Below are 26842 nucleotides of genomic sequence, written 5' to 3' on the forward strand. Positions count from 1 at the left end.
GAATCCCAGCCTCTCCCCAGGCTCCTATAGCTGCCTGAATCCAAGCACGGCCTCCACAGCTTTCCTCTCACCTCCCTCCCACCAGTTGTGAACTGATGCAACCGTCAAATCCTTGGCATGTCTGAAACCTTCTTGTTCAGGTGCCAAGTGGAGACTCATCTATCACGGCAACGAGTCAGACACTACGACTGTACCAGTGCCATGCAAGACTTTCACTTTCCAAACCTTGACCAAACTATGATTAATATCAGCAAGAAATTAAGATTAAACATTAGCTCCCATGTGAACTATATAATCTGAAGGGAAAAAACCAAACCCCACTCATTTGATCCTTCGCATACGTTACCAAGAGTGCCCTCATGTCCTTCCCAACTGCCCTTGTGGGCAGAATGTCCTCTCTAACCACTGCCCACTCTGGCACATCAATGCTACAACGGTAGGATCGTGCTTGCACATCACCTGCTTTGGTTGGTTTCCCTCCCACGGTGATGGGCCACCCACCCATGCCTCTGGCTGCAGATTTTGGTAGAGGAGAGACAGACAGATTAAAGGAAGCCGTATTAGATGTAACAGTCCCTCCAGATCTGGGATCTGTGCAGGATTAGAACTGACTTTTTTATAAATTTGAGGAGTTGAGGAGATGAGAGGAAGGACTGAAGAGGAGAAGAAACTGAACAGAGCAGCATTTAGAAAAGCCTGGGAATAAAACCAGAGGGAGAGGAGAAGGCAGAGCAAGCACACAAAGCCATGACTATAAAATCCTCCAAATCTTTCATATCCTAAATATAAAGCAGAGACCAAAACACAGCCCTGCCCTTGGCTGGCACTGTTCCCAAAGGGCACAGTTTATCAAAAAGAAGTTTGTTGCACAATTCAGTGCTGGTTGGGTCTTCTAAGCCCATCTGGAATTACAAATGCCATTGAACAGGGAGACGGGTCCCAAGTGGAGACTGGTGTCCCCATCGCTAGCCTTGGATGTCCTCTCTGAATACTGCAAAGTAGAAATAAGAAGCAGGACAGTGGAAGAGCCATGTTTCACCTTGGCGCTGGCAGCTGGGACCGTACGTTACTTGGTGAACCCAACATCCCCCTATGCACAGAATATTTTCTTGGCAAACTGGTCCAACAGTGTCACCCTTTCTTAGATGCTCACAAATCCTGTTACACAGCAAAGATTTGTACCAGGGCTTTAATTTACTTACTGTAAATAAACCCAGCAAGTTGGCGGGATGCTTCCATGAGTCACCGGCCCAGCCGAGGCCGGGAGCTGTAATCCTGCCGCAGTGCTCTGTGTGATACCCAGGTAACCACTGCTGCTGCATTCACTGCTTCAAAAGATCCACACAAAGCCTTCAGAACACACTTGGGGTTACTGCCACAGGCATGGCTGTCCCTGTCCCAGCCTGCTTTGGCTACTGACCGTGCTGTGGTTCCAGCAGCAGCCCTGCAGCACCGGTGCTTCCTCAGCCCTTGCAGATCGTGATCCCAGCCCAAGCCAGGATGCCCTGCTCGTGTTTACTGAGGGCTGCTCTGGATGAGCTTTGTGAAGCTCCAGAGAGAACTGACAGCACTCCAGAATAGGTCAAACTGAGGCTCCTGGACACGCTGCAGAAAGAGATTTTGTTTCTCTTAAGGAAACCTGGAAAGGTTCTCCCAATTATCACTTTGTTTCCTTTCTTGTAACAGTGTAAATAAACCCCTAATACCCTATTTGCTCACTGCGGCAGCAAAGAGCAGGGGAAAACACAGGAGCCCTTTAGCCAGAGAGAATTAAATAAAATAGTGGGAACATCCTACAAATACCAAAGTCAATTAATTCATTTGTTACAGAGCAAGAGTCCTGCATAATTTGTCCTTTGAGTAGTTTATTTTAGCTAATTGCTTATCCAGCAAGAAGATCTCCCCTGCATGACCCATTTGCTGTGCAAGAGGCTCGACTGATGAGAAACAAATGGTCACCTTCCAGAGGGGAGGAAGCGATGGCAGGGATGCTCTGTAAGCTGCTCTGGCCCTCGGACCCACACACAAGGAGAGGAACACACCCCTAATCTGTCACCTTGTAATCAGGGTGAGTACCAGCACCCAGCTTCTCCAGAGGAAACCAGGAGACCGGAGTTCCCCTTTTCAGGACAAGCATCTCCAGCAGGCTGGAGAAGGGAAGGCTGCAGATAAAGGCACCCTCAACTAGGGCTTTACTTCCACCTCTGCCTGCCTCCACTATTGCGACTGACGTGTTCCCCATCGCTCGCCTTTCACCACAGCCCTTAAAGCAACATCATTCCACTTGTGAGGTGGAGCTCTTCACCAGCTGCATCATCCTCTCAGCTTCTCCACCAGGGTCAGACAAAGCACAGACAGAACCAAACAGCTTAATACTGCACTTGTACACCCCCTGACTATAAACATCACTGGGGAACAGGCTGAGCAGAGCTGTCAGAACCGCAGCCGCCTTCTGCCAGCCAAAAGATGGAACCAGTACAGACATTACTGGTCTCATCAAAATTTCATAAATTGAACAGTGAAACAGAACAGCCTGATTTGTTTTAATTTAGTTCATCGTTGACATTTATAAAATAAATACAGGAATAATACTATGGGCACAATTCACTCTCACTAGTGGCAGCAGGAATTACACACGCTCCGAAGACAGACAGGGAGGGACACTGCTGCTGCCTGCTGGAAGCAGAGCAGAGGGTGCCAGAGGATCTCCAAGCGACCAGCTGGCACCTCACACCTCAACACCTCCCTGCACAGGGACATCCTTGCTGGATCAAGCCAGGCAATGCTGAAAGGAGGAGGAAGAGGAGGAAGAGAAGAAGGAGGAGGAGGACAAGGAGGGGGAGAAGGTGGAGTGTGAGGCAATGCACACTTTGAGATTTGCTGGGCCGGCGAGTTTGGAGTCACCCCCAAGGAGGCAACAAGATTTCTGGCAGGAAAGCTTCCAGTTCTCATATTCCAGCAGGAGGCTTCTGATAGGCTTTCAATGCTGCTTCATCTCCCTCAGCATCAATAGAAAACAATAATCTCATGGCGAGGCATAAACCATACTGCAAAACAGGGCAAACCATCACATGGGACGCCTCAGGACAAGGCCACTTCTTTAATTCCAGAAATGGCAGCACTAATGCTTTCACAGATTCCCACTTCACAGCACTGGCAATTCCCATCCCATACCAAGCCTAGCCACTGGCAGACAAATGGTCCAGTGGAGCAAACATGGGCAAAGTTCATCTTAGCTGGTGGGTGGCCGGAGGGTGCCAGTGCTGGGGAGCACCTCCTGCCCCTGCCAGCGAGGAACAGGGGCTGTGGGGGGACAGACACCTGCACACGCCCTGACACTGGTCCCAACATGTGCCTGCCTGCCCAGGGCCACCGAGCCACTCCTTTCACCAGTCCCAACACGTGCCCACCCGCCCGGGGCTGCAAAGCAGCTTCTAAACCCCCTCTTGCTACTTGTCATGCTGGAGACTCCCCTTTGGACACAGCAGCCCCTGGCAGGAGACTGTGCTGTCTGTTATTAGGGAACAAAGCAGCCACGCCATGAGTGGGAAACTCAATGCTCCTGCAAACAGCAGCTGTGGAGAACCCGGCAGCACCTTCTCTCGTGTTGCTTTCCATCCTGTCAGTAACTTACAGGAAACAAAACCGCCCAGTGGAGTTATCTGAGGGTGTGAGACTTCAGGTACATCTGTAATTAAAACACAGAGACCAAAGCTGCGATGCAGCACCATAAAGCAGGTCATTTTACAGCTGGCTGGGCTCCCTCTGATGTACTTGAGAACCATTTTTAAGTGACATAAAGTTTAACATAGCGGTACATCTGCCTACCCACCAGATTCTACACGGAATTTAAAATTTAATTATATTAAAGTATTGTTACAGTGTGCGTAGCAAGAACACCAACCAAGTGTAACTTGAGGAGAATCTTTCCCAGATTGTTGTAAATCTGTGTTTTCAGGACCAGGAAGAAAAAAAAAATTCAGACCTGAACACCTGTATTGGTGCTCTCGGCTTTGTTATTGCTCACCCACCAACTGCTCCACGTTTGTGCTGAGCAGGATCACGCACTTCTCCAGTGTTTCATTACAATGTTGATGCACACCAACAGCACCTGCACCTGCCAAGCAAATTATTCCTCATGCCACAGCAAGAGCAAAGCCTGCTCGCTGCCTACACACACTTACTCAGCACCAAAAGAAAAACTCCAGCCTCTGCAGGCAGCTTCTCATCTCCAACAATGACAACACAAGTCAATCTGTCCTCTCCAGTCTGAACAGCAGGTCCTCTGGGATGCTTCCAGCTGCTCTGCATACACACAGGCACAAACATCCTCCCCCCAAATCCAGGTTACCAGCACATGCCAACTAACATTCCAGTGGGCAATTTAAATCACGCCGTGTTTGTCATAAATACAACACTGTCCCCATGTGGAAAGCAAAGCATGCACCCCCCAGACAGAGGGCACCCCACTCCCCTGGGCCATGATCCCTGCCAGCTCAGGACAGTCACTGTGCCCAGCTACAGCCCAGCACTCCAACCTCAGGGCCAGGTTTCCCAGAAGGAAAAAACTTTGTCAATAAATAAAGAACCCAAATAAATAGTTTATTTTTCACCAGCTGCTATTTGCAGGCCATTAAGATGCAACAGGCAGTTGCTGACACTCTTTCTGGATGGTGTTTTTGATGCAGAGAACGCATGAGAAAAAACCAAGAGAATATCAGTAAAGGTCAATTATGAGTCACTTAAAGGTTATTTCTGCATATCTCACCTCCTGGACAAAAGATGCTTCTTCATTACCATACAAGAATAGAAATTAAGTTGCAAAAGTCTTTAAAATGCGACAAAGAGTTTAATTTCGTTGCTGTTATGAACAGCCTGAAGAACAAACAGTGGGTCTCCTGCCCCTCTGCAGCCTCCACACATTATGCAGGACAGGGCAGCTACAAGGTGGGTTTGTCATGGGAAGGATTTCCAAGGAATACTTGAAGACTATTAATGACCCCAGCCAGGCATCCTTATGGTTCCCAGCAACTCTTCCCTTAGGTCACATTACAAGCAACAGGGTGAGCCATTAAAGAAATTCATTATTGGTGTCTCAACACCCCTGGACCACAGTGACTAAAAATCTATATGAATTACAGGCTCTTAAAACCATCTCTGCACTGTTTATCCTCTTCAGGGAAAAGAAAGAGAAGAAAATACTGAAAGCAGCAAGATGAAAGTGTTGAGAGTCATGGAATCTTTAAAGTGTAAAGAGATGTGCCACATTTAGCAGGGATTATGTCAAGTGGTATCCCAAGCCAGGAGAGCTGACAGCACACACACTGCCTTTGATGAAGGAGGACCCAGAGATGCTGACAGAGCTTCCAGCAGCACAAGCAGAAAACCCACATTTCAGCACTGCTCATGAGCACGGTTCATGGTCCTGGGTCCCACAGAGTACAAGCCACATGAGAGAGCAGGACCTTTAAAACATGCCTGGAAAGTCTAAACAAGGTCTCAAAAGGACTTTTACTTGTAACAAGTACAAGGGGAGACAGACAGCACTTTTGCCACCAACCATGGCTCTGGGCAGTTGCCTTTACACAACTTCCAGTTCCCATGACCTTCTCCTCCACAGGGAGCCTGTGTCTCATTTCCCAAGGGCCAGGACATCCTGGCAGCAGCATGCACCCCATGCAGCTCCCCCACAGAGCACACCAGAGAGCCAGCTCACAAGGTAACGGCCTAATGCAGTGAATTAATTCCAAAGGACAATTGTTTTCAATCTTCATTTAAACCCAACCTTAGCTAATCTCACTTTAACGACATAGGAAATAGAAATTCCCTTAATAATATAAGTCATGAATATTTATTACCCTATTTTTTACCTGAAAACTAAATAATTCAATTAATTTTACTATTAATTATTTAATACAGAATTATTATACGGCAAGATCCTAACTCTTCTTTAAGATGCCACTGATAAAGATATCCCAGATAGAATATATTCCTTAAGCTGGACTGACAGACAGGTAAGGCACAGGCTGTGCTCCCTGGGCAAAGGGCAGCAGGACAGGAGGAAGAGAGGTTCCAGGGACCGAACTCATCCTGCTCTCACTGTGGAGTGGGCCCAATCCCCACAGCAATCCTCCCGTGTCCTTTCCAAGGCACGATGCAGGAAGGGGCAGGAACACATCTAAACTGCATTCCCAGGTAGAAAACCAACCTTGCAGCTTCTGGGCACAGCCAAGGCTTTTCTGTTGCCTGAGGCTCACTTGTGAAACACAGGTGAAGCCACCTTGGATTGCTAAAGTGTATTTTTAAAATACTGTATAAATGCTAACGACAGAAGGCACCTGGAAACAGAGAAACAAAGTACTTTCCTCCAGCAGAACGTTTCTGGACTCAGGAAGTCAACTTTGTCATTGAAATTCCAAAGTAAATAACAATTAAGTTCTACTTGATATACAAATGTCAAGTAATTATTTTTTGTTGTCATGATTCGCATTTAAACTTGGAAATGTCAGACACTTGGCCCTGCTGCATTAGCAGAACACTTCCCCCCGCCCCGCTGACGGAACACCAGCTGTGGAACCCCCAGCAGATCATCAGGGAACCAAACACTGCCCTGAGGGAACGTCAAGGTCGACGCTGCAAGGTGTACTCGCTAATTTATGCTGATCAACTGGAGTGCTCAAAAGACTGTTGTAATAATACTCCAGTACATTTATATCAGCATATTCGATCAATTTGAGTCATTCAACATGAAGTTTCCTAAAAAAGTAATTGTAGAGACCTTTCAAAGCTTTCTCATAGCCCCTCCATTGCCACCACAATGGCATCATAAGAGGGCTCCTCCTCCATCTCCATGACCAAAGTAATACCCCACAGTGCTATAAACATGGGCACTTCTCTTTGGAAAAGGGATGAAAATGTTCCTAACTGCAGGCTTGGCTCCAAACCAGCTCATCCCTTGTTGCCACCCTCTGCCTTAGCTCAGTGACCTGTGGGGCATCACAGCCCAGCCTGGCCTGACCCTCTGCAGCAGCTCCTTTGCTGGTGGCTGAAGCAGAGGGCACTGATACCTCGTCACCAGCACCCACCCTCCGCTGGCAGCTCCAGCAGCACCAGCTCCTGCCACACCCGGAGCCCTGCGGCCGTTCATCCAGCAGCAGCTCCTCAGAGCACACCATACATCATCATATCAGGAAACTCTGCATGTGTCAGAGGTGCAATTAATTTTTATTAATTTTCTGAGATTAAATTAGTGCCACCCAGAGCAGCAAACAAAGAATGGGGAGTGTTCCAGTGCCGAATCAATGTCATTAATTCTGTAATACCGAGAGCCCTGATTGTAGCAACTCAGCATTTAACTCTTCCAATTAATTTTTATATTAAAAAAAAAAAAAGAAGAAAACTAACTCAACAATTTCAGAAGGTCCTTGAACTTTCCTTCTCCTGGGACATTCTTTCTTTCAAATGTAAACACACAGGAGGAAGGTACAGGAATGTTCATCAGAAAATTATTTTCATGCACTGCCTTTAGCAAACCAAACTCTTAAAATCATAAGATGCTGCTCCAAAAACATTTATGACCTTGTATGTTTAATGACACCATGTCAGCCAGACTAGTTAGTGTGTTTTCTGACCCCTTAACAGGCTTCTCTGGCAAAGGTTCAGCCAGAAATTGTTTTGCATTTATTCTGATACTGAGATTACCAGCCCAGAAGAAGACTTCTCTAATATTAACCAAATTACCTGCTTCCTGCAGTCAAGGAGAGCCTTGCAGCTACTACCAGCAGAAAGGTCCATCCAGGCCCTTCTACTACCATGGCAGCTCCAGGTCTTCTAGAACCACTGAGAAAGCAATTGGGTTTCCCACACCCCTTTCCCAAGTGCTACATTTTAATACAGCAAGCAAATGCATTAGTTAGGGATGTCACAAAAATAGAATAGTCTGGGGGGGAAAACCCCAGAAAAACTAAAATGACACATTTTTTTCCCATATTTCATGGAAAGCAGGTCCTGTGCGTGCCCCACCCGCAGCTGCACTGCAGAGGGGCAGAAAAGGCCTCCACGTCCCTCCTCTCCTTGGCTGGGTGCTGTGGGACACCTGAAATCAATCTACTCGTTAGGGTGCCACCGCTCCTTGTGTCCCACTGTGACCTCTGCCCCTGCTCATGGCAGCAGGAGGCGATGCCAAACCTGGAGCACGCTGCCCTGGGTGCCTGCAGCAGCAGCCTCTGCAATGGATGGCACTAGGATACAGGATGCTAAAATAGACTTTCCTCTCACCTGGGTCCCAGCAGGTTCCCTCCAATGGCCCTGCCCTCTGCAACAGGAAAGGGGTGGTTTGGGAAAAAGACAAACAGGAAAAACCCAGCAACACCAGAAAGCAAGAGTCGTTCTGTGTGTTAGTGACGCACGGAGATGGAACGCAGCTAAAACAGCAGGAAAACATCCGCAGCCAAAACTCCATGTCTGGGTTACCAGGGGAGCAGGGAGTTAAACATTTATGGCAGCACAAGGAAGACATGACATTTACTGAATAATAAACTGCAAACATGTCTGTTAATGCAGCTTTTTGGGATCTCCTCACCATCAACCACTTAACCCCAGCATGGGAAACACCATAACTCAAACAATTCCTGTGCCCCCACGTGAGCAGGCAGCACACAGCGGGGCTGGTGCTTTTTTATTTATTTAAAGTTGTAGGCAAGGGAGCTCTGTCAAGATAAACAGCCTGTGACCTCGCTCAGAGGCTTCAGATCTGCTCATCTGAAGGGATACAATTAAATCCTGAGCAATTGGGTTAAAACTTTAACCTGCCAAGACTGCAGCTGTTCCATTTTTAATCAACCTGATTTCATTCAATAAAATGCTCATTAAGGCAATTAATGAGAGTTTGGTGTCACAAGCCATCAAGCATGACTGGGAGTTTCCACTTGGTGGTCAAGGCATTGATCAGCAAGTCAAGTCATCAGTGCAAGAGAGTCAATGTGCTGAGCAGGAGAACGTTACCTGGTTTTGGGGGAGGTTGTTAGCCACTCTTCATGCTTTTCAAATGTTATTAAATAAGCTGCAATTTCCTGAAAGAGAAACGCAGAAAGAAAACAGAGTTACTTGTATGGCTGTGCTGGGAACTGGAAAGTTTTATAACAGAGACACAGAGTCACCCACCCCGGGCCAGGCTGCAGCTGAAATCGGGTTTTGACTGACACAGCGTGCTCAGTCAACGTTCACATCCGTGCCACCAAGGCCAGGCTTAAACAGAGCAATGAAGAGATGTAAATGAGGAAAGGCATTAACATTTTCCAGCGCAGAGAACTTGCTGGTAACTGTGATGACCACGGCGTCGCCGCGAGCCGTGACGTCAGGAGGCAAAGGGGAGGGCAGCGACAAAACGGACACGGGAAGCTAAATTAAATATTTAAAAATAGAACAGCATCACTGCAGAGAGAATTACTGAATTATTAATCATTGCCATAAAAAGCCAGCGGGTGACATCAACATAAGTCATCGCTCCCACTTGCAGGAATGATACGGGCGATTACTCCCAGATCAGAAGCGATTTGTTTGCAGGGAATTATTGGTGCTGGAGAGATAATTCACGACAGTGCCCGTAAACAGGCCTGAGGAAAGCGGGGCGGCCACTCATTCATCTCCTGGGCACAAAAGCGGGGCGGTCACGGGGCAGCCACGCACAGACAGGCCCAGCAGCAGCCCGGAGAGAGCAGGGGAGCTGTGCCAGGGGAGATGCAGGACAAGTGACTGACTGTCCCCGACCACGACAGCCCTGTCACCACACCAGCAATACCCCGACATACAGAAATGGCCACGGACCCCCAGAACTGTGCTGAAAATAAGCCCCCCCACAATATACTCAGAAAAATGTAGTTTTTTGATGGTTCTCTTCCAAAAATTGCCTCCCAGTCCTCTCAGAGGGACCTACGTAGCAAAAGTGAGGTCAGTGAAGCTGCCTTCAGTGTTCAAATGCCTCAAATCAGACCCCCAAAATACATGCAGTGTCATCTCTAGAGCTACTGCAGCAGAAGAGTCCCCAGGCTGCACGTCCTGAGGGCAGCACACATGCCAGCACCGGGGCTTTCCACCAGGAGTGGAGGTTTTATTATTTTTTTAGCTCACTCTATATAAGGGTTGTCGCTTACAGTACCAAAGCTAAAAACCCCCACAATGCTCTCCAACCAGCTGGCCCAAGCATCTGCTAGAGCCACAAAATGCAATTATATTACTCCCAAACGAGACGTAAAAATATCTTGTTTCCAATACTCTTGGTTTTAAGACTCATACTTAATGTCCTCTGGGCATTGTGGCAGTGCCAGATCTCCGTGTTATGTACTTTTATTAGAGCTGTGTGAATGTCATATTAATGACTCCTGACCAACATGTTTACACTGCAAATAAATTCTAACAGAATCCAGTGCTGCATCCCTTGTTTCCCAAGCCCCTCTCTGCAGGTATAAAGGATCCCCAGAGAAGCAGCTGATGAAGCAGTGACACAAAGCTGCAGAAACTCCTCTTTTTAATTTCTGGGTAATTGCTGCATAAAATTCAATATCAAAGTAACCCCATGCAGACCTCCACCATCAACACTCACGACTTTCCCAGAGAACACACCAAGCCTCATACTTTCACAGCAGCTGCAGCTGAATCAGGTGCAAGTGATGAAATTCAGATGCTGCATGGCCAAAAAGGGCTGACCAAAGACTCCCAGCGAGCTAAAAACACCAAAGAACTCTGCAACTAAAATTTTTCAGAAGATATGAAACGATCTCTGGATTTTTTTAAAGCCAGTGCAGTAATTCCACTGAATGTGCTGTGATCAGCAGAACTCTATTTCCAACACGTCCCACGTTATGTCCTCAGCTCAGCTCCCCATGTTACAATCCAGCATCACCTCGTGCTGTACAGCAAGATGAGCTCTGGAGAGACCAAGGAACACAGGGGAGCTCCCTGCACATCCTCTCCAGCACTGAGCCAGCAGGCCTCTAAAGAAATAAACCCCTTCAATGCCGGGGCAGTTTGGGGGGTTCAGATTAGCACAGCATTTTGCCTATTCCTACTAAAAATCAATTGCCATAAGGAGAATGAAGCCATTTTTAACTTTTGTGACTGAACAAACACATTGCTGTGGCATGGAAACACGAAGTATTTCAGGTAAAGGAACTCAGCCTCACCCACAGCTTGTTCACTCTGCTCCTTCCCACCGGCCCGTGCCTGGCACATGTGAAATCCTCATCCCAAACTGTCACCAATGAGAGGAGCTGCAGTAATGAGACACTCCTATGTGAAGCAGAACATGGGTTTCCACACTGCAGGCCTGGCCCACTCAGCACGTTTGGGCAGAGGAAAGACCAAGCTGCCATTTGGTGCTGCAGATATTTGGTGCTGCAGACCCACCAGAATGCACACGTGTCACCAGGATGTCCAGGCAGCTCCTGCCCTGGCTGTGGTACTATGGAGAGCTGCAGCTCCAACCAGACTACAAAGCTGACACCTCTAGATGTACAATTCAATTCTTCCAACAGGATAAAAGAAGAGTTCACATCAACTAGGATAGGAGCTCCCCCAGGCTTTCTGCTTAATGATATATTACAGCCTGATTTCCCTCCTCCAGGGGAAATACCTTGGATGGCAAAGAAAATCTTGCTCATGGCAGTGCTATAAATTAACACATACAGCAGAGAGACAGCAAGGCCTCCAAGCTGCCTTCTGTGTCCCAAGAACTCAGAATTACAAGGAGGGCAAAATCCCTCAAAGATCCCCACATTGTTCACTCCCCCTGCCCATCACCCAGAGCCCCCCATCCTGCACTGGGATGTCTTGGCCTGAGTGCTGAGGAGCAGCTGCTGTGCTCACTGTGACTCCTCGATCCAGCGTGCACAGACACCAGCATGGGGGAGCCTGAACACGGGCTGGTGTCAGCAGAGGCTCTGCCACAGCAGCCAAGCACTGTCCCATTGTACCAGCCCACCCCACACAGGGGGGACATGAAACACCTGTGTACAGTGACACCCACATGTCCACTTCCGTCACCAGCACCCAGAACAATCTCTCGTCTGCCACCTCCGACTGGAGCAGAACTGCAAGGAACAGATGACTTGGGGACGCTCAGCCACGCTCGTGGTGAACACCTGCACATGCACACAAAGCCAGGCAAAAAGGGGGATTCCCAGGGAAAGGCACATCCTGGGCTCTGGGGCGAGCCCTATGCTGGTGCTACTAGTGAAACGCTGGGATTCCAAGGAAAACAGATGGGAGAGCCCCATGAAGAAGAGGTGACTGGCAGCAAGAAATACCTGAGATAGGGAAAGCCTGTCCCAGGATGGGATGCAAGGGAGCAGGGCTGGAGCACATGCTGAGGAAGGAGGATGTGCTTCTCTGCTGCCAGAGACCAAACCTCCCTTAAGCCCTGCTTGTTACATATTCTGCTTTCTGCAACTCTACAACTTTGTGTCAGCTGCACAGAGGAAAGTGCTCAGCCCAGCGCTGGGGGGTGATCAGAGGTTTGCAAGAGACACCTCTGTCCAGTGGGTCCAGGTCACTGCAGCAGGGCAGGGCTGCTGAGGCAGGGCCAGGGCTCCACAGCTGCCTGGGGCAAGCACCCCCTGTTACACCAACAACCTTTTTTCCTTTGAAAAAAGGAGGAAGAAATAGATTTATCACTAGAAGACACAAAGTCATTAAATAATTAAAAACAAAACTATGGGCACAATAAAAGCCCTCTGATAAAACCTTGCATTTTAATGCACGTTAATTCCCTTAATGATTCTTTCTGTGTCTTACAGGGTCAAATCAATGTCCTCACCAAAAAATCCAATTACATCCCATTCATCGTATCTTTGGAGTGAGGCTATTGTTTGCTTTTGTCTCCTATCAAACCCTTTTCCCATTGCTTCTTGCCCGAGATTACAAACAAAAGGCAGCATGGCACCAGCAAGGTCAGATGAGACAGAGCTGGCTCTGAAAGCCCAGCTGGTCCCAGCTCCTCTGTGACTGCACAGCGAGCGACACAAATCAAGGGACAGGAGCACTTGCCACAAACACTCGACTCGTTGCCAGCGAGTCCCCCCCAGCACTGGTCAGGGCAGGTGGCACTGGGTGGAACCCCAAGGCCACTCAAGAGCATCTTCATGGGCAAGGGCACTGCACACCATGGGCAGCAGCCCCTGGGCCAGGATGTCCCACCTGGCCCCACACCCCCTCTATCCCAGCTTTGGAATTAATGTCAGTATAAACTGAGGGAGCATTTCTGGGAAAGGGCAAATCACTGAGAGCTATGCAGACCCAGATCTGCTTCCGAGCACGCCGGGCACAGGACTGAGCCCAACATTCCCAGGACACTGGTGAGGAAAACAGGTTTGATTGACCAGTTCAGGTCAATCAATGAGATAATTTAACATTCAAATCACAAATTATGTTTTATCCTAAACTCAGATAATTCAATAGTTCAATCTAGACTTTGTCGCTCAGGCTGAAAGCATTTTATCTAAGTGAGCATTTACTTTCATTTTGCATTTCCCTGTTTGTTTAGATTATTAGTCCGAACGTGCCAGGGAGCCACCGGCTGGGAAGCCCACTGAGCTGTGTGAGACAGCACTCACACAGCTCCAGTGGCTCCAGACAACTGCCACCGAGGATGTTCTCCCTGTCCCCCAGCCCTGTGCCAGCCTCGCGCGGTCAGAGCGGTGCAATGAGCTGTTGGCATTACTGGGGCAGGGCTGGGGGTGGCAGTGGCAGAGCCAGCACACGCTCCCCACCCGACGCTACGTGACTGCAGCTCCTCAGACGCTTCAATATTTAATGACGGCACGTAAGGGCCGGAGCTGCAGCACACGGCGACCTGATCTCACCCTGATCTCACCCGCCGTGTCCTGGGCGGAGGATGAGCCGGCGGCGCGGGACCAGGAGCAGCAGGGCAGGTGCAGCAGGGCTGGTGATGTCCAGCAGCTGCTGCAGAGCTGCTTGTCTCTGTGCACGGGAGCTGGAGAGGACATTGCTGTGAGGCGCAGAACAGAAAACGGGCAGAGATCCGGTACCGGCCGTGTGGGAGAGGCCCACGACCCATCACAAACACAGGAAAGCTGCCAACTCTGCTCTGAGATGAAGGGCTTGCAGTGAACATACACGTTTTTTGGAAGAAAAAGATAAAGTTATAAAAAGCTCTGAAATTTGCAATCCATGGGCTCCCTGAAGCCACAGACTGAGCACTGGCGCTCTCCTCCCAGCTTGACCCCCCACCAGGTCATCCTGCATCGTCACAAGGTATCAGCAACTCCTATCTGACTTCTCTTAAGAAAAACAGAAACTGGAACAGAGCAGGATTGCACGATTCCCTGGACCAGGCAGCTCTGGCCACTGTCTGGTCTCAAAGCAACATGTCATTCATTTAAAAAGAAGAAAAAAAAAAAAAAAGAAGTCTGAATTTCAAGTTATTACTTCATATGAATTATACACACCCAAATGAATAAGCCTGAAACCTAAATGTGTTAGGAGAAAACAGGAGGGTTTGTACACATCCCTGGATTTATACCACAGAGTTAATAAAGCTGCGATCTCTTAAGCAAGCACATTTATTCTCTTAGGAATTCACCACATCCTCACTGCTATAAAGACAAATTCCAGCCCATCACTTCCTTATCATTCTTCTGCTCTGAAATGAAAATAAAAATTTGTGTTGACTATGGAGCATCTTCTCAGCTAGGACTGAGCCATTTTCATTTTCTACCTGTCCCCACTCTCAGGGCCATTAATATTCTGAATATCACAATTACAAACTGCTCCAAACACCACACAACTGGCTCACACCACCTTGTTCAGCATCACTGGAAAAAAAATCCCAATTCCATTGCTTTTGTCCAGTTGTTCGGCCTAAAACAGCAACACAACATCAAAGAGAGGTCACTCGTGAGTCAAGGAAAACCAAGAGCAGAAGGTCAAACTGAGCCCGCGAGTGCCCGGCAGGGACAGGTGGGTCTGGTGGCCGCAGGCTGACAACATCTGTCAGTGACAAAACACTCCTTAACCAAAATTTTTCGCAGCCATTGCAGGAAGGACTTGTTCTCAAAGTGTTACCTGTCTGAGACCTCCCAAGGCAGAAACATTGGTCTGACCATACTGAGGCTGAGAAGGGGAAAAAGCTCAAATATCACCATGGTTTTGCTGACAACCCGTGTCAGTGGCACAAGCTGAGGCCGAAGGTCAGACATTTCCCAGGGTTACACCAATTTCGAGCCCAGCCAGGGCATGTGTCAGGCCAGACTTGCATGAATTTGGTTTTCCAATGCACACCATGAATCTCCTGCCAAGTGTGGAGGCACTTGCTCATGCCTGTGAAAATACCACGGAACAGCTTAAGCCAGACCGCTGGTCTGTGACCCTAAGGGATGAAAAAACTACCATTTTGGGTCCCCAGGCGTTGCTTTCCCTCGGTTTGAGAAGGGCAGGAGATGGCCCGCAGCCATCTCGCTGTGGCCATCCCTCACCCAGCCAGACTGGCTGAGCACACCTCTACAGGAAAAGGTGGGAGGGCAGCCCTGGGAGCACTGACCAGTGCCACGGGAGAGTAAAGCTACCAAGTGGGCAATGCCCGTGGTTGGGAAACGCTCGCCTCAGTTCCCCACACGGCAGCGAGCGGCAGGATTGCAGGAGGGGAGATGTTTTCATTAGTAACGGCATCTCGCCAACCATCTGCTAAAGGTCCACACTATTAATTTAACAGGAAAAAATGGAATAGATTACTCTGCAGTTTTCAATTAAAGTACATGATGTCTTCAAACTGCAACCTTAATTAGATATTGCAGGGTGACATTTCGTAATCCTGAGCTGCGATGGCTGATCGAGTCATCTGACTGTGAGGGTGCTCTGCACACCCGGCACCACCAGGGGCCTGCCCTGGGGTTCCAGTGCTGGGGCAGCTCGGCCAAACTCCTGGGGTTAAAAGAGCAGAGGGGTGAAACTCACGGCAGCCTTGGCACAACAAAAACCCTGCTGCAAATGGGCTTGGACACAGTCCCAAAGAAAACTTATGGAGAGGGGCAGGAGAACATAAAAAAAACCGAAAAAAAAAAAAGGGGGAAAAAAAAAGAAAAGTAGCAAGTGGACAACTTAAACACTTGAAAATAAAGGCTAAACCTGGTATGAAAAAAACAGATTCAGACAAGAAATAATTTTCTCTAAAACATATGAAAAGGAGAAGAAAAAAAAAACAATCAAGAGCACGAGCAGTGACTGACAAGCACCGGAGCTGAACAAGATCTGCTCAGCCACTTCACCTGCCAAACACATGGACAAGAGCAAACTGAGACATGTGATAGGTCTTTATAACAGCAAGAGCATAATTGGGCACAACCCCTGCAGCCATGGCTGTCCTAAACCGCTTGGAAGCGCCCTTAGTCACAAGTAGGAGCAAAGTCAGCCCCTGCCTAATGGGATTAGGATGGATTTTATCTTCCATTTAGGCCCCACACTGAGGGACAGTCAGTAAAACAGAGCGATAACAAATAACAAATTTTGAGTTACTGGAAAACACTCACAGGTCAATATGTGATTTTTTTTTTTCCTTTTAAATGACCTTGGACTAAACCCTGTGGTTTAAAGAACCATGAGCACTGGCATCCTGCTGGCACTGTTGATTCAGTTTACTTGTCCTTCACAGCCTGAAAGAGTCATATATGCAGTGGGATAAAAAAAAGAAAATCAGTGCACTAAGATCCATGTGTTCGTGGTGCATAAATTAAGCATACTAGTAAAAATTTCAATTATTTTACACAATTCGAACAGTCATGCAGTTTGAAGATGCTGAAGAGCATTCCCCTGCTCCAGCTCACCTCTGCCACCACGGGGACACACCAGTCCCACTCTGGGCCACTGCACCCAATGCCAGCAAAGCAACAACACCAGTGCCTGCTCCATCAGCCTTCTCTCACATGGAGACAGCAGCAAACCCTTCCAAAGAACTGTGCAAGGGTCATTAAAAGGGAAATATCCACACAAATTGCCCCTTTCTGCATAATACTCACAGCCATATGTTCTGACATAATAATGTTCCACAGTCCTGCAGAAGTGTCTTTTCAGCGTGTTTTTGCATTATGCCTAATTCTGTGAGAGTTTTTCAGTCCCACATAACGACAGTTCAGTGCAGAGTCAGATATAAATCTGGCTTAAGAGACTCTCACCAGGAATTCATTTAAAACTGTAAATGTTAAAAGATTCTGTTGCTGATTTATGGCGTTTTCTTATTTCAAATGGAATTAAAATCCTTCTAAAGATACATATTCAATCATGATAAAAACCACGTTCAGATGATGTCTCTGGTCAGACTGAAAGCCACGAAGCCCAGAAATCTGGGAATAGCAGGGGAATCTGGGAATAGCAGGGACTGGGACATTTTACTGGCTTGGCCAATGCTGTGCTGTCCTGACACAACCTCAGTCCCACATCTCAGCTGGTATGAAAGGGAGTCCTGGATGTTGCTGCTTTCATGCTCCACCTCTCCCTCTCCAGCCCAAGCACAAGGAGATCTACTGAAGATCCAGCTGAACAGAGAAGCTGCTGCACCTGAACTGATTACTGAATGGGTTTATTCCTTTTCTATTGTTTACATTAAAGGCTCTCAAAAAAGGGAAGTATTTCTGCCCCAGGTTAGGATCTGGCCATGATGATTAACCTGGGCCACCCGCCCAGGGAGCACAGCAGATCTGTCCCCAGAGGGACTGGAGGTCGCCAGCTGGCTCCCATCTGTGGAAACTGCCCCTCAGACCCAGAATTATCATGTGTCTTGGCACAGAAAGGAAACAACCATAAAACCAGAGCAGCATCAGGGAACTGTAAATTCTTTCCAAGTTATTTTCAGACTTCTAAGAGTTTAGTCATTCCTCACTTTCAAGAAAACATAAGAAAAAAAGGACAAGGGGAAAAAAATGACCAGAAAAAAAGACATTATTTGTGTGAAAGCTGTTTCCCATTCCAAGCAGTGCCAGGGCAGTAAACTGCCCAGGATTCCCTGCATTTCTCCTCGGGAAGGGGTTGACCAGGAGGCTGGTGCAAAGACAGGGCCGATGCCGCTGCAGGCTGTGCTGTGGCTGCCACGTCCTTTCTCACGGAGAGGAGCCAGTGGAGAGCATGGATGTCTCTTTCCAAAGGTTAAGCATCACAGGCAGTTTCATGTTCTTTACATTCCTAAGTGGTTGATTTTTGCTTTTTCTTTTAAATAACCATAAATCCCAGCATCTGCTCCCGGGGCGGGAACCCTTTGGCTCTCTGCTCAGCCAGGGAAGGGAACGCGGCTGCCAGCGGCTGCTGCAGGTGTTATTTTTAGTGCAACAGCTATTTACCAGCTCCATCCCAGAGGGAATTCAGGGAGGAAAAGGGATGCTGATGCATTTCTTACTAAATATAGAAAAGGGGGTGAGCCACCACATGCAGCGTGGCTGCAGCAGCCGCTCCCGCCGGGATGTGGCGAAGGGGATGCAGCTGCAGCAGGACCTGACACCGCGGTGGAGCTGTGGGGCCACCCCAGCACAGGCTCCCCATTGACCTCACTTCAACCTTCAGGCTCTTGCTGTTTGAAAAAAGCTTTTTAAAAGCAGATCTTATACCTAATTGACTCCAATTTGAAGCCCTGATCCTGTAATGAACGGCTTCCGAAATCAAACAAAGCATTTTGAACACCAACAAAATTGCCTGTTATGAAAGCAGAAGGTTTTAAGGTTAACGTTGACTTTAACGCTCTGTCAAGGCACATCAACAGCAGGATGAAAACAGCCCTGCCTCTGCTCAGGCAGCCCAAATCTGGCCACTGAGAGGGGACTGTGAACACTCATCTCAGGCTGTGCTTCACATTCCCAGGAGTGTGCTCATTTTGCATTAATTTAAAAATATACACCTTTAAAGAAAATTAAAATCTTGTTGATCAGAGAAAGGGATGTGTTTCAGAATTAATCTGCTCTTCTCTGGTTTTAAGCCTTTAAAGTTCTGCAGAAGCAGCTTTGACATCCAGGAGCTCTGCCAGATGGGGATTCCCAATCAAACTCCTTTTATATTTCTTTTACTGCTTCATATTTACCAACGAACTGGAAGTGAGCACTGAGAAGGTGCCACCTGAACATGACAGAAAGCATTTCCAAGTGAGGCTCAGACAGGGTGGAAAACCAGCCTAGAGCCCTGAACAAACTGCAAACTGGGCAAGTGATTGACATGACACAGGCTGCATGAGTGGGAAAAAATGCAAAGTAATGGGGATTGGAAGAGCAAGATATATTGTTCATCCAGCCTGTGAGGGTCAGTACAAATGGCATCAACCACCAGGTAAGCGAGGGCACCATGGACACTGCAGACACACCTGCACTGGTCACCCCAGAGCCAGCCTGCACGCCCCAGGGCTCCACCTCTGGGCAACCACTCCAGCCCCAGCCATGGGACAGAGATCTATAGATCTGCAGATCTGCACACAGATAGTCACACACACACTCCTTGGGACACTTCATTTCGCTCCACAGTTTCCTGAAGGATGACCACTTACAGAGTAGAAGAAAAAGAGTTCAATGAATTAAAGTGCACTTAAGTCAGGGAAGAACACTAACGAAGCCCCACATTAATTGGGCATAATTGAGAATCTAGCCTTGCCCCTGTTTGGATTATGAACTGCAATTTCTAGGCACACTGAAATTAGAAGCTACATCCTCTCAGAGCAACCTGCTGAGAATGAAGTGTTGTCACCCAACATCTGTTACAGCTCTTTCTGTTTCTGGGGGGGAAGCACCAAGGTTTCCCCCTTATCTCCCTTTCCTGGGGTTTTTACTGCCTTACTTGGCCCTCACGTGCCCTGTGACCACCCACCAGCAGCACTAGCTCAGGGATGCCACTCTCGAGGACACCACGGGCAGGCTCAGCATCCCCGAGGGCAGCCCAGCCACAGCCCCTGGTGCCCAGTGGAGACACTCCTGGAGGAGCCAGCAGTGCTGGGTGTCAGGTGCAGAGGGGGGGCACCTGGGCACCAGAGTGCCTCAAAGAGAGCCTGGCAGCCCATCCCAGGGATGGGCTTTGTGCCAGTCTCAGCTCTGCTCGGAGCTCCCTGGCAGTATTTTGGAAGAGGGCAGTTCCAAGGCCCTGAACATTGTGATGCCAAGAGGAGTCTCCAGCATGTGGAGATCTTCCAGCTTCTTGTGTGCACTTAAAATATTATTTGATTTTTAAAACAAAGAAAAAGAAAACAAATTGCGTTTTGTGGGACTGGAGCCTTTGTCTTCAACTGGTGCAGTGCCCACTTGGTTGGCTCAAAAGAGGGAGAAAAAATGCCATTTCCTCAGTTCCCACCCTGGAGCACCATGAGGAGTGGCGAGGAGGAAAGGTTGTGCTGTTCCAGATACACAAGGAGTACACAGAAGTAGAAAAAGGTCATCCCATCACTTAATGTATGCAAATTATGTTAAATATTTCATTCATTAAATAGCTCAGGTTATTACTGAATTGTACCTTAAGCTGTTCAGAAAGTTCATTCTTCTTGCACTTTCTCAGTAATGTGAGATAACCAACTGAAATGAATATTTTACGGTTTGTGCAGACAGAACATTTATTAACAATTCTCTCACCCTCTCTCCTAAGCAGATTTCAGGCACGATGTGACTTAAATTATCCAGAGGGAATGAATTTTGGTTTATTCTTAAAAGTTTGTTTCTCTCTCAGCTTTGGAGAGTGCAATAACCTGCCAGGACCCAAACACAATCCCACTGGGAGAGAAGAGCAGTCACAGAGCTCTTTCCCAAAAGCCAGTGAGGGGGAAGGAAGCAGCAGTGGAATTTGGGGATTTTCCTTACTCTGAGCCCAGACACCTCTGCTGTTGGCAGGGAAACAGCTCCTGCAATAGCCCATAACGTGCCACGGGTCCTGTGGGATTTCACATGAGTAATGTGAAGTGACAGAGCTCCGGCGCCCGCCGTCCCCCGTGCCTGGTGCTGCCATCCCTGGGCCAGCCAGGCGAGGGGGAAGGGGCCACTCACCAAGGGCTGAGGCAGCAGCGTCCTCATCCACCCCTTCCAATTAGGGGAGCAGGACCCAGCTAACCCACCAGCACATTCCAGCAGCTCCCAGCCCCATGGACCAGCATGCAGACCACCCTCCCTGGGGAGAGGGCACGACTGAACACACCCCAACATATGCCCTGAGGATGGTATCACACAGGCAGTGGCCCAAGGGGCGACACAGGTGTCCTCCACCATCCTCCCACCACGTCTCCAGACGACCTTCCCATTTGCTGCCCATAGGCAGCTCCCAGGGAAAACCCACCGGGCTTCAGTCCAGCTCTTAACACAGCGTAGCAGCCACATCTGTGTGCATTTCCAGGCTCAGAGAAGACACAGAGGGATAAAAAAAATTATCACTGGAACGGCCGCTCCGGCATCTAAGTCAGTCTCTGGCCAGTGACCCAGGAGAGGCGGCTCCCTCTGGAACAGGTGTGTCCCTGGGATGGAGGTTTACAGCCTCAGCTGAGCAGACACCCTGCAACGTCTCATCAATCTCGGCTGGGAAAAACCTTTCCATTTCCAACGGGAATATGCAAACCAGGCTCCGCACTGTAAATCTTCCTTTGCCACGCTAAGGAGATAAGTAGGACCTATTAACCTCCCATGTTATTTCCAACTTCATTATTGGAGCTGACACGGGCAGAGCGCACGGTGACGGCTCTTTTTGGCAGAGTGCATGTAAATCGCTTTCTCAAAGGAAATTACTTCTCTGGGCTGAATGTTATTAATCTAAATTCTCCCTTAGTCAAATTGTTGCCTGTAATAAATATGGAACAGGTTGCTACGCTCATCTCTGAGGGCATCCTAATCCAGCTGAGGTTTTCCCCTCGATTTGAAGGAGCTCCCGAGGAGCTGCTCTGTGAGAGGAGCCCTCACCCAAGGATGGGACCATCCACCCCAACATCATCTGGCATGTGAGCACCCTGCAATTTCATCATGAACTTGTATTTTCACACTGCTGGTGTGGAGTGCTCCAGCACCAAAGTGTGAGCAGGAGCACGCCAGGACCTGGTGAGGCTGGGGAAGGGACAAGAGGCATGTCCTTGATCTGCAACATGATGTGGTAGCCTTCCATGGCCAGTGCATCATTTATGTCAGCTTCAGTACTGTTGAAGCAGCTCAACTTCCAGGGTTTAGGAGTTTATGCTCTTTCCCAGTAGGTACACATTTGGCATCCTCCTCATGCAACTGAAAAAAACCTGGATCAAAAACCCCATAAAAATCATATCCAAACCCAATCTAAACTTTCTCAGATACACAGCTAGAAACAAGAAATTTTGCATCTTGAATTCCTGGAGGAATTGTAAGCTAAAGGGAATCTTATTTGCATGTTATTCCTTCCTTTTCCTGAGAACCAGCTTCTTGCCCGTAAAGATTTTTACAGAAATCCTCACAGAACAGCCCTCCACAAAAAGCTCGTGATCCCTCCTACTCAAAGGCAGGCACCCCCAGGCAAGGGTGCAGACTGTGCACACCCGAGTATGGAGCAGATTCGGAACACAATAAATCCAGTGGCACAGACAGCCCTTCTCCTCATTTGTTACCAGCCGAGTGTGAAAATGTTAATGAAGGCAGCTGTAATAATCTACGGGAATTTCCCAATTAGGATTTCATTCACGTCCCCAGCTCTGGCTCCCACACAGCCCCTGCACATCCCCCCTTCCACCCAACAGCAGCTGTCACTGCCGGGCTCCATCCAGGCACCCTCACCCGGCCACCCCGATGAGGGAAATCACTACCATCCTATTAACTCCAACTTTTATTACATGTATTCCTAGAAGAAAATGAGTGCATAGAGATTTTAAGTGTGTATCTACCCCCCTACATAGTGTTTGAAATATAACATGCTGATAGTGTTGGGTCAGGCGATACCACAGCACCTGCTTTTATTGGAAAAGAAAAAAAATTAAAAATTAAATTTTAGGGGTGGCTCATGGCAGCCCTGACTCATGGGAAGCTGGTGCCTTCCTGGTTCAGCAAGATGAGCCCTTAGAGCCTGTCTGGGTGTTGGGAGCAGGTCTCTCTTTCAGCAGAGCAGAAGGGAAAGAGACTCCATGATAAAACGAAGGCATCCTCACAAATAAATTACTTTCCTACCACAGCCGTGTGATTTTTAATTTTCCTCTAATTTCAGGACTGCAGCACTGATATAAAACCCCTCTAAGTGTTTTAGGGAGATGGTAATGGTCCTATACTAAAATAATTTAACCAACACTATAATTTTAGTACCACTATCAAAATGAAATAATGGCTGTTTACTGTGTTACACCTTTCAAATGACCTTCATTTGAATATAAATTGTGGCTCCAAACTCCAAAAGCTGCTCCATTTCAGGAGGCAGCAAACTGAGGATGCTTACCCAGGGTTTACTCTGCCAGCAGATTCTCAGCATAACCACAAAGGCCAAATGTTTTTTGGGGGTTCTTTTCTTCTAAAGTTGCCTAAGACTTGCCTAAAGGACCCACGTGGATCTGACTGGGAGCCTGAGCCACAGCCCTTCACTCCAAGCACAATGGGAATTGTTCTGTTTTATCTGGAAACACTTCTTGGTGATGGAACCATTCACTCACAGCTCCCTCCTCTACTACCCATCCCAGCTTGGACAAAGAACAAGGATTACTCTGCCAATAATCAAGTACCCAGCTGAGAGATGGTGGTGGATAGGTCCAATCTCAACCTGGGCCTAGGAAAACATCTCATTTAATTTTATTTGTTTAGGTTTAGGCTCTGTCTGCCCATCACAGGCTCTTGCACTGCTTTTGGGGACCCCGTGCAGCCACCTCTGTCCAGAGGAGCTGCCAGTGCCTGGGCACTGGGGACCCCTTTGGCACAGGCCCGGGCAGCTGTACAGGCACTGCAGAGGGAATGCTGCTCCCAAACCCGGGGCTGTGCAGCTCTCACAGCTCAGCCCCCGCAGCCGGAGCGGGGGCAGCCACGGCCGAGGCTGTGCAGAAGAAATCTCACTACAGACATTTCCTGGTATTCACTCATCCACCTGGGAACCCCAGTCTAGCACCAGCTATTTCTCTCTAATAATGAATTTTTGCCCTTTCATCAACATTAGTCAGAACAAGGTCTGAGAAAATTCCCATTTGGTGCCAGGAATATAACAGAAAACATTGACGTGACTGGCAGCAAACAAAGCCAAGCAGTGTGCCCGGCTGTGAGGCAGCACAAGCTGCCACCACCTGATCCTGAGCCCTTCCAAGATCATTCCTAAGTGGGGAAAAAAAGGATTACAAAAAAAAGAGTTTCTCTGTAAAGCACGAGAAGTTGTGCTATGAACTCTCTCCTGCAGACAACAAAGAGCCATGATCCCACAGGGATGCTCCATCCTCAGGTGCTCAGAGGCACTCATTCTCCCCCCTCTCCCCCAGTTCTCAAACAAACCAATGGTGATCCAGGCATCAGGCCAAGAAGCTGGGGTGCCTTTGGTGCTGCTCACAACCTGAGTGCTACACAAGGAGAATCCCACATGCCAAAAATAGGGAGTGTCTGTAAACACTCCCATTCCAAGACACCTACGTGTAATTACCTACAACTAGTGATGAGAAGGAAGAAAAACCCACTTTTAGTTTTTAATTCCCTTCTCTGTGCATAGAAGCAAGAGAAGCCCTGGCCAGCTGGCCAGCTAGCATCTTGAGAGGGGAAGGGCAGTGTGTGGCCACAACTGTCTGTTTGGCAGCAGCACCATTTTGGGGCAGGAGGAAGGGAAATCCCTTCTCTAAAGGCTGATCTCTGCCTTTCTCCAGAGCCACCTTTCCTCAGCAGATCCAGCCCTCCCAAGGGCAGAGCCAAGCCAGCAGAGGATGCCCCAAGCGGAGATCCTGACACAACACCCATCTCCTCTGTGGTGATAAAAGGGGTTTAAACAAATAGGTATTGTATAAAACATCAGAAAACACAACAAATTAGTGATTAAAAATTAATTTTGCAAAATTACAGTCTTGTAAAGAGATGGCATCAAGGCTTTGCACATTCCTTTTCAGGCAGAAGGAGGAAGGGGACTTAAAACACACTTTATTGTATTTTAACAAAAACTGAAGAGGTAGAGACCCATGCCTTTGGTAGCCTGTCCCCCCACACTGCGTCTCAGGGGTGGCAGCACAGCCCCGTTTGGTGAGATCCAAATGATGCAGTGGGGGCAGGTGAACACCCTGCCCCGAAATCCCACCTCAAAACTGCCCGTGGGATGCTCCGACAGGAGTTTCATGCGCTTGACAGCAAGGACTATGCCAAAATACTCAAGGTCAACAGACCAGCATGGTTCGAGGCAATCTGCACCTCTTAAAACAGTGACAAATATGTTATTTAATTTTAATGAGCTTTTTTGCATCTCCAATCTAATTACGGCATTATCAAGCACTGCTCTGAACTGCAGGTGGCTGCTCATTACTTGGGGTAAGGCTGTCACAAGCATTTTTCATGAATACTAAAAACTGCCTCATTTCACCACCCGCTCTGAAATATCCCCAGCTGATCACTCCACCTCCAAATGTGGGGTTTGGTGTGGTTAACAGAGAGTAGTGCTCACCAGCATGGCTCCTGCAGCCAAAACCCTGAGGGAAATCACCACATCCACCATCTCCCTGTTCTGCACACAACAGTGAGGACACCACGTGACAGGGCACTGAGGAAAACCCCTCGCTTCCAGATTGCTTCCAGTTTTTTCTTTCAACTTAGTATTTTTTCAAACCGTTACTAAAAGCAAGGAAAGCTCCAACGTCAAAGGCATTCTGGCAAGATCAAAACTCCTCAGTTTTCCTCTTAAGCTTTGCAAAAAGTCATATTTTTCTACTGTTTTTTGGCCAATTCTTTTGACCGCCTCTCCTCACGGGCCGCAGTTTCCTCCATGAGGCGCAAAAATGCTGAGCTCACATCCAAAAGGCTCAGTAACCAGCAAGAATCAGATATTTTAATCCCCCCCAACTCCTTTTTCCCTGCACATTTTGGTGAGCACAGGCAACAAAGTGATAATGAAACCCCGACAGCAACTTTTCCTCTTACAAAGCAGGGAGGTGAGAAGGACACCTCTCCTCAGCAACCCCAAATCCTCGCCCCTCAGGAGCGGCTCAGCTCATCCTTGGAATTGCCTTTCCCCCCCCAAAACTGCCACAGCCGGCGGCAGTGCACCGACCTGCCTGCCGGGAGCACTCACCTGTGTCCGGGGGCCGCGGGGCGATGGCGGGGGGCGAGGGATGGCGGGGACACGGGGCTTTGTGCCCCAGGACACCGGGCTCTGCCCCACAGGGACACCGCAGGAACGTGAGGGCAGCCCGCGCTCGCGCCGGGCTCGTCCAGTTCCCCCGGCGGCCTCATCAGCGCTAATTGAGGGCACCTGGGAGGGGCGGCGCGCGCGGGGCTGGGGCAGCAGCACCTGGGCCGCCTCCTCCCCGCCAACTGCGCACACCTGTGTGTGTGTGTCTGTGTGTCCGTGTGTGTGTCCGTGTGTGTCTGTGTGTCTGTGTGTCTGTCTGTGTGTCTGTGTGTCTGTGTCTGTGTGTCTGTGTGTGTGTGTGTGTCTGTGTGTCCGTGTGTGTGTGTGTCCGTGTGTGTGTCTGTGTGTCTGTGTCTGTGTGTGTGTGTGTGTGTGTGTCTGTGTGTCTGTGTCTGTGTGTGTCTGTGTGCTCGTGTGTGCGCCCACGTGTGCACGCGCGTGCCTATGTGTGTGCACGTGTGTCCGCGCGCACATGTCCATGTCCATGTCCATGTCCCGGCACACACGACACACAGAGCAGAGCTGTTCACACACGTGAACGCCGGAGGAGCCGCGGTTTGGGAAGGAGCGTTCCCGCCGCTGCTGCAGTCCCGGGTGT

The 26842-nt window shown here is 48.6% G+C and overlaps 1 protein-coding gene across 10 annotated transcripts in view; it reads right to left on the reverse strand.

The window, feature by feature from the left end:
- The window catches only part of CAMTA1 (calmodulin binding transcription activator 1), a 222024-nt gene that overhangs the window by 152771 nt on the left and 42411 nt on the right, over positions 1–26842 (reverse strand). For all 10 annotated transcript variants that reach the window (XM_064678278.1, XM_064678277.1, XM_064678271.1 and 7 more), the window contains one exon: positions 9004–9071. In XM_064678278.1, the coding sequence (XP_064534348.1) occupies positions 9004–9071 (68 nt within the window). The remainder of the gene's footprint in view (positions 1–9003; positions 9072–26842) is intronic.

Source organism: Pseudopipra pipra, chromosome 22, assembly GCF_036250125.1.
Source record: "Pseudopipra pipra isolate bDixPip1 chromosome 22, bDixPip1.hap1, whole genome shotgun sequence".
Taxonomy (NCBI): Eukaryota; Metazoa; Chordata; class Aves; order Passeriformes; family Pipridae; genus Pseudopipra; species Pseudopipra pipra.